The sequence below is a fragment of the Nannospalax galili genome, unplaced genomic scaffold (assembly GCF_000622305.1).
Source record: "Nannospalax galili isolate Female #2095 unplaced genomic scaffold, S.galili_v1.0 scaffold227, whole genome shotgun sequence".
NCBI classification, from domain to species: Eukaryota; Metazoa; Chordata; class Mammalia; order Rodentia; family Spalacidae; genus Nannospalax; species Nannospalax galili.
The window spans coordinates 6,846,456-6,859,980 of NW_008360303.1; the positions used below are offsets into that span (position 1 = coordinate 6,846,456).

A 13,525-nucleotide genomic window follows, 5' to 3' on the forward strand; every position below is an offset into this window, starting at 1 on the left:
TGTATGTACCATAACACAAGTGTGTCATGGCATGTGTGTGGAGGTCAGTAGACAGCTTGAAGAAATCAGTTCTTACCACCATTGTGTGGGTCTTGGAGGTAGAACGCAGGTGCTCAGGATTGACAGCAGGTGTCTTTACCTGCTGAGCCATCTTACCTGCCCTCCTTTTTCTTTCTTAAGATAGAGTCTAGTTCTGTAAGTCACGCTGGCCCAGGACTTATTATCTTCCTGTCTCAGCCTCCCAAGTGTTGAAAATTCATAATGTGCCACCACACCCAGTTGCATTACATTGCCTTAGGGCATTTCATTCCCCTTATGGTATTTTCACCTAGCAGGTGTTGAGTGATTATTCTTTTGCTCATTGTTGCCTATTTACCATCCTTATGAGATACAAGTTCCTAGAGCTTGGGCTCTGTCTACAATGCCATCTGCTGTTTGTTGACCATGTAGCAAATCATGTACTGTACAAGCATCTCACACTTTATACATGAATATCAACTTTTCCAACAAATTATCAGCTTCTTAAAAATAAAACTTTGCATACCCTTCTAATACTTAGCAAGTTTTAGGGGTGCAATACAGGCTCACGTAGTTCTCATATTAATAAATAACACATTCTATTGGCAAAGCCAGAGTTTTGAAATTATGTACAACTATATGAGTGAATTTTTTTGTTCTTGCTTTATTTTTGTCTTTTAAGTCTATAAAGTGGTAAAGACTGCAAAGTGTTTGTGAAGGTAGCCAGATGAAACTACAGAATTCTTTCTGAGTTACAGAATTTTATAAAGTAGAAAGGAGCTGGGAAATAATTTATTCTAAACCCTCACTTTAGAGAGGAAGAAAATAAGACTCAGAGAAAACAAACGGCAATTCAAACATCTGGAAGATTAGTGATGAGACCAAACAAGACTTCAGTCAGTCTCCAATTCCCAACTTCCAACCCGAGAAGGCTGGAGCTGGCCTCTGGGAGGTGGCCAGGTCCATTTCAAGGCCCCTGTCCTTTCCCCAGTTGTCTCCTGGCCATAAACGCCATTCTGATTTGAGTCAGTATTAACTTTCAGATGCCAAAAGTTTGAGAGAGTTTTGATTAGTAATGTCTTGGCTTGGAGTTTTTGTCCTCTTTCACCAAAGCTAAGTGCTCTTCTGATTATATCACATCACCATGACTGTCCTCGAGGTTTGTTTTCCTCTCCTCTCCCAGCATTCCCTCATGGTTCATTCTCTCTTAACACCTCTGTGAGTGTTCAGACAGAAAACCACCCACCTAGGGCAGATCCCATCTCAGGAAATGAGGAGGAAGGGGTGGTTCCTATAGGGTACTCCCACAACATCTGAGAAAGAACTCTGGACTCTTCACGCAGTCAGCAACTCCCCTTCTCCCAAGGACCAGCCCAGATCAGTGGCTCAAAGTACTGACATTCAAATACAAAATGCAAAGGACTCTTGAGAAAACGTAATGAAAAGCAGCTCTTTGGCCAACTATTTTCTCAGGCAGACTAAAGAAAATAATTACGTAACCTACTTTCAATTCAGGAATGTAGAAAGTCTTTTTCAGAGCCCGGGGCTTATACAACTTAACAAGAGGAAATGACAGAAGGAGAGGAAATATATTTTTTGCCACAGTATCTTCTTTCATAATCAGTTTTTGGATCAGGGATTGAAGAATAAAAGAATTGCTTACAAAGCTCTCAACAGAGAGGCATTGAAAACCCGTCCTCCAATGCCAAATAGGCAAGACCTTAAGAACTTTTCAGCCACCTCTATGCTCTTTCTACCAGAAATCTCTAAGATGCACCTGGCAAGTCCTTTAATTTGCCAAGCCTTGTCTTGCTTCCTTCTCTCAAGACTGTGATTTTACATTTGATTCTGCCTTGAATGATCACAACTATTTCTCTGCCTCCTGAAACTGTGGGTGATCAGATAGTATGAACTACCCAAGAAACAAGAAACCTTGTGGTCTTAGTTGGCAAATAAGTGCACATTCATTCTGTACCAAGAAGCCATGCATTGATGTTGCAGGCACATACAGTGTTTCACTTCCCCTGGCTATATGTTTTTATTTGCCACAGGAAGATAATAAATTGAACAGTATAAATGATGTAGCACCAGCAAATAGGACAGATCAAGGAATCAGATGAGGAAGAGGTCATCTGTACTGGCAACAGGACAGCAAAATACAAGAGGTAAAGACTTAAGGGATACGTAGGTTTGGGTGAGTCTGGAGGCACCTGAAGTCATTCTAAGAAAGAGCTAAAAACAGTGACTCAGCCCTGTGTGGCGATGGCTCAGGAGTTTAATCCCAGCACTTAGGAGGCAGAGTCAGGTGGATCTCTATGAGACCATGAGGCCAGCCTGGTCTACACAGCAAATATCAGGCCAGCTGGGGCTACAGGGAGACCCTCTCAAACAAACAAACAAACAAACAACAAAATCCACCAACCAAACAACAACAAAATGTAGTATTTTCCTGGACAAGAAAAAGCAATATTTTAATTATCCCTTCACACACCACCTCACCAGTTGTTTACATGTCTCACCATCAATCCTCTAGCTCAGTTTTCATACAATTTAAAATACAAGTTTGTTCTGCATAAATATCTTTCCCAAGGTTTTAGTATTCCTAAGTAAATATGAAATTGTGGCGAACTTAAGGTATAAAGATAATATTAACAATAATTCTAGCATACTTTTCTGGCACATCACTGATTTGGCCCTAATTATTGGAGACAGAACTATTCCTCCAGAGATGCTTAATGTATACTGATATATTTAATACTAAATATGTGCATTGATAATGGTAATAGTAAATGCATGTCATAACAAACTAACATGAAATTTTGGAAGAGTTTGGGTTTCCCAACATTTTATCATCTCTCCAGTGGAGTCCAAAGCTGTTGTTTAATTTCAATAGTATCATTTGGAATGACAAAAGATTAATGATCATAGTATTTAATACCTCAGTCAAGGCTTATGGATATCTAATGATAAGAAATTAGGATGGGGGTTGTGAATATAGCTCAGTGGTAGAGTGTTTGCCTAGCATGTGCAAGGTTCTGGGTTCAAGCCCCACTTCCTCAAAAGAATGACTAGAGAAAAAGAGAGATTAGGACAGGAAGTAAAAGGACAAACAAAATGTTATCTGTCTTTTTGTTTTTGCTTTGTTTTTTAAGAGCATCTCAATGTAGCCCAAGCTGGCCTCAAACTCACTATATAGCCCAAGCTAGCCTTGAATGTCTGAACTCCCTGCTTCCACTTTCTAAGTGCTGGGATTGCAAGTATGCACCACCATGCTGAGCAAACTTACTCTTTAAAAATATAAAGCATTCTATTAAAAAATAGATAAATCTTAAATCCAACTTCCCTCCCTTCCTTCCTTCCTTCCTTCCTTCCTTCCTTCCTTCCCTCCCTCGATGCCCGGGTACGGTTGCTAGGTACGGTTCTTTAAAAAAGAAAAAAATTCGGGGTTGGTTGGGGATTTAGCTCAGTGGTAGAGTGTGTAGCCCCAGCTGGCCTGATACCTGCTATGTAAACCAGGCTGGCTTCAGTCTCACAGAGATCTGCCTGCCTCTGCCTCCCAAGTGCTGGGATTAAGGCATGTACCACCAGGCCCAGCTCTTAACCCAACTTTCTAAGATAAGTAGATATGTGACATAAAGAGGAAAGTGATTCTGCTGTTACTTACTTGATTGAAAATAAAAGGAACTTCTTTCTTCTCTCCCACTTTCATGGAAGATATGAGAAATGTAGCTGTGCCTAGGGTTTCATCCATGACATAATTGGCATCCATTAATGTGATCTGCAGAGCAAAAGAGCACATAAATATAGTTTACAAGGATTGTTGCAAGCCATGTCTAAAATGTCTATTACATTAAAAAATTAAGTCCTCAAATGATTTTTAAAGTCTCTTAAGGTTCTCAACTTTTTAAAAATTAGGGTTCATGCTAGACAATTGACCTACACACTCAGCCCCTAGAGGGTCATCAGTATTTAACTCACAACAATACTTATATCTTTTTCCTTTGAATACTACATTTGCTATTTAAAGCAAAAAATTTTTTTACATATTCCCGATTGAGCCATATATCAAAACATAGACTGTTACTTCTTTTTTGTTTTTGAAATATGGTTTAGAGTATATGACCGTACCGCTTGATCTGTGAAATACGGAGAAGGAATTAATACGGAAAACCAATACAACTACTTTGAGGGGAAAAAATCCATGTAAATTTATATTAAAGGCAATTAAAAATATTTGTATTCTATTACACAAGAATTCTCATCTTTATAACAGAAAATTTGTCTTCTCCAAAGTACACAAGAAGTGCTCCCATTCTGCATCCTGAATTTCCACCTGGATGCTCACATCTAGAGGCTCAGTGATCAAACCACCCAGCTCACAGCCAGGCCCGACTAAAGGAAAAGACAGCAGGCATCTCTCTCCACAGGGATGAGGACTGATTCACTTGTTACCTCCAGAACATTTTCTTGATTAGGATCCAAAATGAACTCAAAGGTCTCATTCCACACAGGATTTATGTCATTATTGAAGTGTCTCGTTCTCTTCCTGCTGTCAGGGGTGGTAGAGATGAAAAGTTCTACATATGGATCTGGCGTATCAACTATAGAGAGTAAACACAAGAAGGAGACAAAAATGTAATTCACAGTTCATAGCTTTTTGTTGCGTTAATGCATGGTGTCAGGTCATTTCTAGCAAATCTGCTCTGATATAATAAAAATATAACACATGATAGAACATTACAGGTTATTTACTCTTTACATAATCTACCTTTCACCTTCATTATAAGTCAACAAGAATGTATCATTTATAAGGTGATTTACTCAGAATGCCTCCATCTTGAGAGCATTTTACCACAACCAGCATCCTGTTCCCACTACTATGCAGTGATAGCAATTTCACTCAGCTAAGTGCAGTATGACTCCCACTACGGGACTATGATGGTCACAAGATCACAGGTGCAAGATCATGACTTTGTATACATCAAGGGCTGGAGAGATGGTTCAGTAGTTAAGAGCTCATGCTGCTCTTTCCAGAGGGTGAGTTTGAGTTCCCCAGCATGCACGTCCAACAGCTTATAGTTGCCTATCAGCTCCAGGGTATCCAAAGCCTCTGGCCTCTGTAGACACCTAAACCAACATGCACATATACACTGACACACATATACACATAATTAAAAATAAAATAAATCACTGAGCGAGGTGGTATACACCTTTAATCCTATGACTTTGGAGACTCAGGTGGATCTCTGTGAGATTGAGGCTAGCCTGGTCTACATAGGAAGTTCCAGGTCAACTGAAGCTACATGGAGATATTGTCTCAAAAAGTTTATTTTTTTTAAGTTATAGATCTACAGATCTGTAAAATTAAGAAATAAATAAAATTGAAAAATATAATGAATCTTTTTTTTTGTAAAAAAAAAAGCCATTATGTTTACTCTGTTTATCAAAGCGAATAATGAGTCATTATGAGAAGAACGCGGTTGCTTGTTGATAGGGTTGCACCAAACAGCTCTGAGAAGCAGTATTCCTACCAATGGTCAGCACGTGTTCTTTATGCCAAATTGACATGAGATGTCTCCAAAAGCTAAAAGCTAAAAGCTTTTTCTATTTCACCTAAAAGTCCAATTGAGTCACACATGTGTTCTTTTAAATTAAAATAAAACAGCTTCTAGTAAAGGAAATGTTTAACATTTTTCCCAATACAATACACACACACAAACACACACACACACACACACACACACACACACAGACACTTAACTAGGGAAACTAGGTAAGTGTCTCAAACACTATAAATAGTGGTCATTCCTTCTTTAATGGGTCTGCTGACTCCTTTACTATCTTACAACATTGTACATACTTTTAATGTATGGATAAAATTAAAAATCTGTCTCTTCTTATCAGACTGTAAACAACCTGAGGGCAAGGATCATGATATCTTACCTTTATAATTTTAGAATCTGGCAATAAAAACCTTCTTTAGTAAAATTTAAGGTCTTGTAACTTAAGGACTTGACTTTTTAATATATCCTTTCCCATGTGGCCAGTGTAATTAATAACCAGATAAAGCAATAACTGTAAGTGAATTCTTCAAATTTATTTTCAGCACATATTTATTTAATTTCTATATCATATCATGTATAGTAAGTAATATATTTCAGAACATATTATGCATTGAACAAAGCAGAGAACAGGAAGTGGGAAGTGTTATCCAGTCTATCCACTATGACACAGCTAAGTATCAAAGGAAGATCTTGAACTTGGGTCATTCAATTGCATCAGTCACTCTCTTAGTGAAAACTTACCCCTAAGAAATAAGGGAGAGACCATGAGTCATGGATTGCCTTGGGAAGAAGAGTTGGTCCAAGGGTGAGAGAAGAGAGGTATGTGTGTGCGTGCACATGCGTGCGTGTGCGCCCATGCTTTCTACAGAAGTAGGCACACAAAATACAAAAATGGAAAGCAAAAGCAAAATTAATGGTTTCTAAACAATTGGTTGGCTTTAAATTAAACTTTAAAATACATACATAGCTCTTTCCAGTCAGCATCAAGCAATGGACATCTCAGGACAACTGGCACAAGCACAAGATTGGAGGCAAGAGAAAGCCATACCATAAGAGGAGGTGGGAGCTGAGATGTCCTGCTGCCAACACAAAGATGTACCTCCACCACATGCACACAGTAGGAGTTCGAGGAATAAGTACTGTGCCCTGAAGCTGGATGTCAGGGACTTCTTCTGGGCCTCAAGTGTCTCACTCACAAAACAAGGATCATTAACACCATCTACAATGCATCTAATAATGAGATGTTGTACAGCAAGGCCCTCATGGATAACTGTAACACACTCACTGACAGCACACCATACAGACAGTAATATGAGTCCCACTATTCACTGCTCCTGGGCTTCAAGAAGAGGACCAGCCCGACTTCTGAGGACAAGGTTTTTGTTTATTTATTTATTTATTTATTTGTCTTTTTGAGACAGGGTCTCTCTATAGCCCCAGCTGGCCTGGAGCTCACTATGTAGACCAAGCTGACCTTGAACTCATAGAGATCTGCCTTTCACTGCCTCCCAAATGCTGGGATTAAAGGCGTGCACCACCATGCCCAGCTGGAAGAAAGATTTTTAAACAGAAAATGACCAAAGAAAATTCAAAATAAATATGATGATAGGAAAACAATGCCCAAGTTTTCAGTCTTCTGGAGGAGCAATTCCAGCAAGACAAGCTGTTGGTCTCAGTTGTACCAAGACCAAGTCACTGTGGTACAGCAAATGAGTTAAAGGGGCTAGACTTCTAAGAAGGAAGATCAAAGCCAGGGAAGCATCCATAGCTCACAATTAAGGTCATTAATGTTCCATGTTTCAAAATGAATAAGTTAAAATTATCCATATCCATCTTGCTCCTCAACAACTGTGGTCTCAAATAATGCAGTCGATTCTTCACTTAACTCTTTTTTTTATTATTATCATTTTTATTTTAGGTGTATGAGTGTATTGCCTGCATGTGTATAAGTGCATCCATAATGTGCAATGCCCTTGGAGGTCAGAAGAAGGTGTCCCCTAGACCTGGAGTTACAGATGGTTGTTAACTGCCATGTGGGTGCTGGGACTCAAACCCGGGTCCTCTGCAAGAGCATTCAGTGCTCTTAACCACTGAGTCTTCTCTCCAGCCTCTCTTCACTTAACTCTTAAACACTGCAAACATTTGCCCTATTTAGTCATCATGCCTTCTATTTTTCATGAATATAGAAAAATCCACAAATGAATTGCTAGCTTTTGGAACTGTTTTGCATTTATTTCCACCTTGGAGCTTATGTGCAGTGGTCAAGGGCAGCGCATCTCAAAGCAAAAGTGCTAAACAAACACCTAGGGCTTTTGCAGAAAAAAAAAAAAAAAGGTTTTTGCCTTTCCGCCTCCAAGAACCACAGTGAGCAGGTGTGCTGTGGATCCAGGGATCTTCACTATTAAACACCAACATAGCTCAGCTTCTGATCACACAGCTGAAACCCTACTTTAGAAAAACAGGCTGGTCCTGCCATTTCTAACTGGGCTCTATATCTTAGGCCATTGAAGACAGGCTAAGACAAACAGCAAGATGCTGGGAGGTGTGATAAGGGGAAAGGGTAAATGGGAGGTGTGATAAGGGGAAATGCTCCCTCAACCCCAAGGGCAGTTGTTCTTTTTCCTTAATAGACTTCTGTCATAACTTCAGAGCTTGGGATGCTGACCCAGGAGCAAATCTATGCGTTTAAAAAAGCTCTAGACATCAGAAGTTTATAAAGAAAAATATGTTTTCCTTTATTGAGCAGAAGTAAATATGTGGTTTAAAAGAGATTTTAAGCATGAAAAGGAGATGGTTGCTCCTCATCACCCTATTGCGTCAGTTTTACTTTTCATGGAGTCATTTTTTTAATATGTTTTTCAGAATATTAGGAAAAGAAGTAAAGTAAAATCTACTTCAGAATATTGAAACTATGTGGGAAGAGGATCTATGCATATGGTAAACATTTGTTTAATAAACTTTCAAGTACCAACTATATATTAGCAATATCAAAGCTTGGCTTTGGTTAAAAAAGCCCTAAACTGCAGGTTTGAATTATGAAAGTGAGTCAAATGCAAATAGTCTAATTTTAACATCAAATAAATGGGAGACAAGCAGATATACTGCACCCGTGACTCCTGACTCACTCATGCAGTGGTTTACACACAAATCAGGTCAAATCATAGGTAGAGAAACTGCCCTTTGAGGGTTGAATGAACTTCATTTGAATCTTGGAGGAAGAAGAGGGAGAGGTCAGAGAGCAGACAGGGGATAAGAAGCAGATGGTAAATTTCCTTGGAAGGAGTCAGATGGTTGGCGTGGCAAATGGAGGTGGCACGTGTCAATGAGTGTCAATCAATGACCATTTTTACTTAGTTTAGATTCTCAGAGGCTCACTTTGTTGAACACACTTTAACTTAGACAAAATGAAAATGAAGACAATATAAAAAAATGCCTGGACCGTGTTGATATGTGAAAACATCAAGACACTTTTAAAAGATTGGAATCCAGTTGAATAACATCACTTTATCTTCCCAGAATTTATTTTTAGTTTTATATAAAATCAAAGCGAAATGGCCTAAAATATTTGCCAACAGCCCAGGAGTGGCAAGAGGCTGCAAGTGCGCAAGGCTGCAGGTGCTCAGGGCTGCAAGTGCACCAGCCAGGTGAGGCTCCAGGCTCTAGCAGCGTAGGTTTGCTTATCTTGGGACCTGTGAGGCATTGCTCATTGTGAAGATCAACTGACCAATGACAGTCACCATGTCCATGAGGCTGTTGGAAAGTCCACCTTCTTATCGACCTGATGGATTCAAACTCAATCATTGTGCACCAAGCAATGACATATAGGGTGGAGAAATGCATGTTCGATCAATGCTATCTCAGCCAGCATAGTCTCTTCATCCAGAAGATGAATTCTTCACTTCTACAAATGGACATCACCTCCAGGAGAGATTTGGATTCTGTCTGTGCTCATTACTGTGATGTGCATCGCCATCTTTGCCTATGTTGCTTCCATCCTTGCACAGGACAGAGGCTATGGAACGGGCATCTTAGGAGCTGGCCTAGGCTACCCGTATGGAGGAAGTGGCTTTGGTAGCTATGGAAGTGGCTATGGCTGTGGTTATGGCTACCGTTACAGCTGTGGAGAAGGGTATACAGATTCAAGAGCAGCAAAGGGTTTCATGTTGGCCATGGCAGCCTTTTGTTTCATTGCCTCCCTGGTGATATTTGTTACCAGTGGAATAAGATCTGAAATGTCCAGGACAAGAAGATATTACTTGACTGTGATCATAGTAAGTCCTATCCTGGGCATCATGGTGTCCATTGCCACAGTTGTGTATATAATGGGAGTCAACCCAACAGCCCAGGCCTCTGAATCTAGAAACAGTTCACAAATCGATGCCTTCTGCAACAAGTTTTATACTCCTGCTGCTACTGGACTCTACGTGGATCAATATTTGTATCAGTACTGTGTGGTAGATACTCAGGAGGCTATTGCCATTGTCCTGGGGTTCATGAGTATTGTGGTTTTTGCTTTAATCACTTTTTTTGTTTTTGCTGTGAAAATCTGAAGATAGGCCTGTATGACATGACAAATCCAATATTTTGTGGGATAAGGAACATATTTATGATGAGCAGCCTCCCCAGTGTCGAAGAATGGGCTAAAGTGTGTTTGTAGGCACAGAAGACATGCCTCCACCCCTATCTGACTATGTGGAGAGAGTTGACAGCGCCTGGCTTACTCCTCTAATGGCAAAGTGAATGGCAAGTGTTCATACCCAGACTCTTCCTACAAGTCAACACCACTGGTACCTGAAATGGCTCAGGAGCTTCCTCTAACTTCACCTGTGGTGACTTCAGACAGCCTCATTATGGCAGCAGTGGTAACTTAGAGACATCTTCAAAAAGGCCTCCCATGAAGAGAAGAGTAGGAAAGTCAAAGAGAACAGAGCCAGACTAATGTGAAACAGACTATGGGCGACGAGTCCTGTGACGAGCTGGAGGAGGACTGCATCAGAGAATATCCACCTATCACTTCAGATCAGCCAAGACAACTCTACAAGAGAATTTTTGACCCAGGTCTACAGGAGTACCAGAGTTTACAAGCAGAACGTGATGAAGTCAACGGAGAGCTCGCTCATCTAGATAAAGAATCGGATGATTAGAGAAAAGAAAGCGAAGAGCACACGGCTGCCACTGATGAATACAATAGGCTAAAGCAAGTTAAGAGATCTGCAGATTACAAAAATAGGAGGAATTACTGCAAGCAGTTGAAGAGCAAATTATCACACATCAAGAGAATGATGGCAATTATGATAGACGGAAGACATAAGGCAGTGTCAATTGCTGTAGAATGAAGACTTATCTACCTGATGTCTCTGCAGTTCTCTCTAGAGGCAAAGTGACTTTGGACTCTAATCTTGGAAGTTAAAACTTTGATCATTACAAAGTTTTGGTAGCTTTAATACCATCAGTTTCATATCATCAGTATTGAAGCATTTTCTAAATAGCCTTTGATAATCAACTGGGCTGAACACTCCAACTAAGGATTTTACATTTTAAACATTGGTTCTTGTATTAAAAATGAAATGTTTCCTGCCTGGCATGGTGGTGTATGTGTTTAATCTCAGCACTCAGGGGGCAGAGGCAGGTGGATCTCTGTGAATTCAAAGCCAGCCTGGTCTACATAGTGAGTTCCAGGCCAGTTTGGGAGACCTTGTCTGAAAAAAAAAATTAAAAAATTAAAAAATTAAATGTTGTTTGAGGTTTTAAAGTTAAAGGAAGATCCTGGTATGAACTGTGCTGTGAACTTTCATGCCCCAGGCAATGTCTTAATACCTGAGTACGTTCCTCCATGTAGGCCACCCCATAATCCTCTCAACAGCCCCTCGGGTAACCGTGATTTATAATGACTTCTTTCAGGAAAGGAAACCAGGTTCCTGAAAAGAAGTCTCCGAAGGGAAATTGCTTGTTTCCCAATCGTAGTTTTGGTTATGTCTGTTTTATGACCTTAGTAATAATAAAGATCCTGCCTGTCCTATTTTAGCTATTCTATATAATACATTGTATCAGTTTCTGATACAGTCATTGATTTTTTCTGTTAATACAAATGGTTAGGATTTTCTTTTGCTTTATGTTTTCTAAATAATTAAATTCATGTAAAATTAACAGGTATGTGAAATTTAAAGATTGTAAGTATATATGTACTTTTGAAAGATCAGTTTAAACCTGGGGTTAGAGTTTTGTGTATTTTTAAATGTTTTTTATCCTTTATAGTTTAACATGCATTTTTTTGGGGGGGATAAATACCTAGACCTTTACACTATAGCCAAGTATCTGATTACATTTATAATTATGACTTGAATTATATTTCACAGGAATGTTCATGTTCTTTTTCTGTAAATATTTTGTAAGGTATTAAACCTGGGCTCTCTTTATAGTTAAAAAAAAATATTTGCCAGCAGTGACACAGATCCTAGTTTCTCCTGTTGCTTGTTCAGCAAGACACATCAAGTAATTATGTCAAAGGATGATGGGAATGATGAGGGCAGCTATGGGATGGAAAACCATAGGTAGCTACAAACTTTGATATTGCAGTTTGGATCAATGTTAATCCTACAGAACAGGCCAAGAGATATGCATATCCTTGGGAGACAGCATGAAAGAAAGCTTTGAAGAGCAAGTTTTAAAATCTATGATGTAATCCAGTACCTGAATTCACTCTATATGATCTGTAATAATGATTGGCATGATATCACATCTGCAAAAAGGGAAGGTGGTCCATTTGGGCAACAAAAACTTAACCCGATTCTTTAGAGAAGTTCCTAGAAATGCATTTAAAAAAAACAAAATCAGATTGCCAGAGAGTGCCAGGTTCTGGACTCCTTCTGGCATAGGGACTAAGAACACAGGGGACTGCCTGAGAGCACCAGGATCCTGCCTCCATGTGGTAGTGAGCTTCCCTTAGTTATGCTATACCCATCCCCCTACCTTGAATTTTGTGATGCCCCTCCTGAGGCCCCAGGAAGATCTGGCTTTGGTAGGCTAAGGCTGAGAACAAAGCAGAGAACCCAACCATTGGTGGTGTAGCAGCTATGATCTCAGTTGTTCGCCAGAGAGTGCCGGGTTCTGGCCTCCCTCTGGTATAGGAGGTGAGAACACAGCAGAGTAACTGAGAGTCCCAAAATCACCACCACCACCCCCCTTAGAGAATTTACTGAATTTTCTCTGAGTTCCTGCTAATAAGGGTGCAAACTTTAGAAAGAAGCCTGAGTGGACCTATCTGGAGGCTGACTTGGGCTTCTGTGGGAGCTCCTAAACAGCTGATCTGAAGCCATCACTTCCTTGCAAAATAAAACCTGAGAGAACCTGTAACCTGTACCAACCAGCTTTACATAACCAATAAGGAAAGGACCTAGGCACCCTGATAATACAAACAAAAGCATACTTCAACTTAATTCTCATATCAGAATCATAAACAACAAAAGAAATTCACATGCCAAAACCACAATGAAAGAATAATGAAATGGAAAGCCAAAAAACTACATCCCCACCAAACTCCACCAGTCCTGAAGAAGAGTTCTACAAGGAGAACCCCTTAGAGATAAACCAAGATAGTGAATTTAAAAGAACAATCATAAACATGATCAAGGAATTCAATGAATTTAAAGAACACATGAACAAATAAATCAAAGAACTAAAAGAAGATAGGGATAAACTTCTGAATGAATTCACAAAATAGATACAAACACTGAAGAAAACTCAGGCAGAAATGAAGAAGGAAGTGCAAAACTCAATAAGCCAATTTGAAACAACAGGGGAAAGCCTCACCACCAGAATGAATGAAATGGAAAACAGAATATCAACACTGGAAGATAAAGTTGAAGAAATGGACCACCCAAGCAAAGATTATAGAAAAAATTTAAAAACACAGGAATGGAATATGCAAGAGATGTGGGACACCA

The 13,525-nt window shown here is 39.6% G+C and overlaps 1 protein-coding gene and 2 pseudogenes across 1 annotated transcript in view; 2 read left to right on the forward strand and 1 right to left on the reverse strand.

Moving 5' to 3' along the window:
- The window catches only part of Pla2g4a (phospholipase A2 group IVA), a 177,277-nt gene that overhangs the window by 78,082 nt on the left and 85,670 nt on the right, over positions 1–13,525 (reverse strand). Inside the window, exons 4-5 of the mRNA XM_008824261.2 lie at positions 4,471–4,619; positions 3,683–3,796 (exon numbers count right to left, since the gene is read on the reverse strand). Coding sequence (XP_008822483.1) covers positions 3,683–3,796; positions 4,471–4,619 — 263 coding nt within the window. The remainder of the gene's footprint in view (positions 1–3,682; positions 3,797–4,470; positions 4,620–13,525) is intronic.
- On the forward strand, positions 4,954–7,317 carry LOC103726680 (annotated as a pseudogene).
- Positions 9,321–10,893, forward strand: LOC103726647 (annotated as a pseudogene).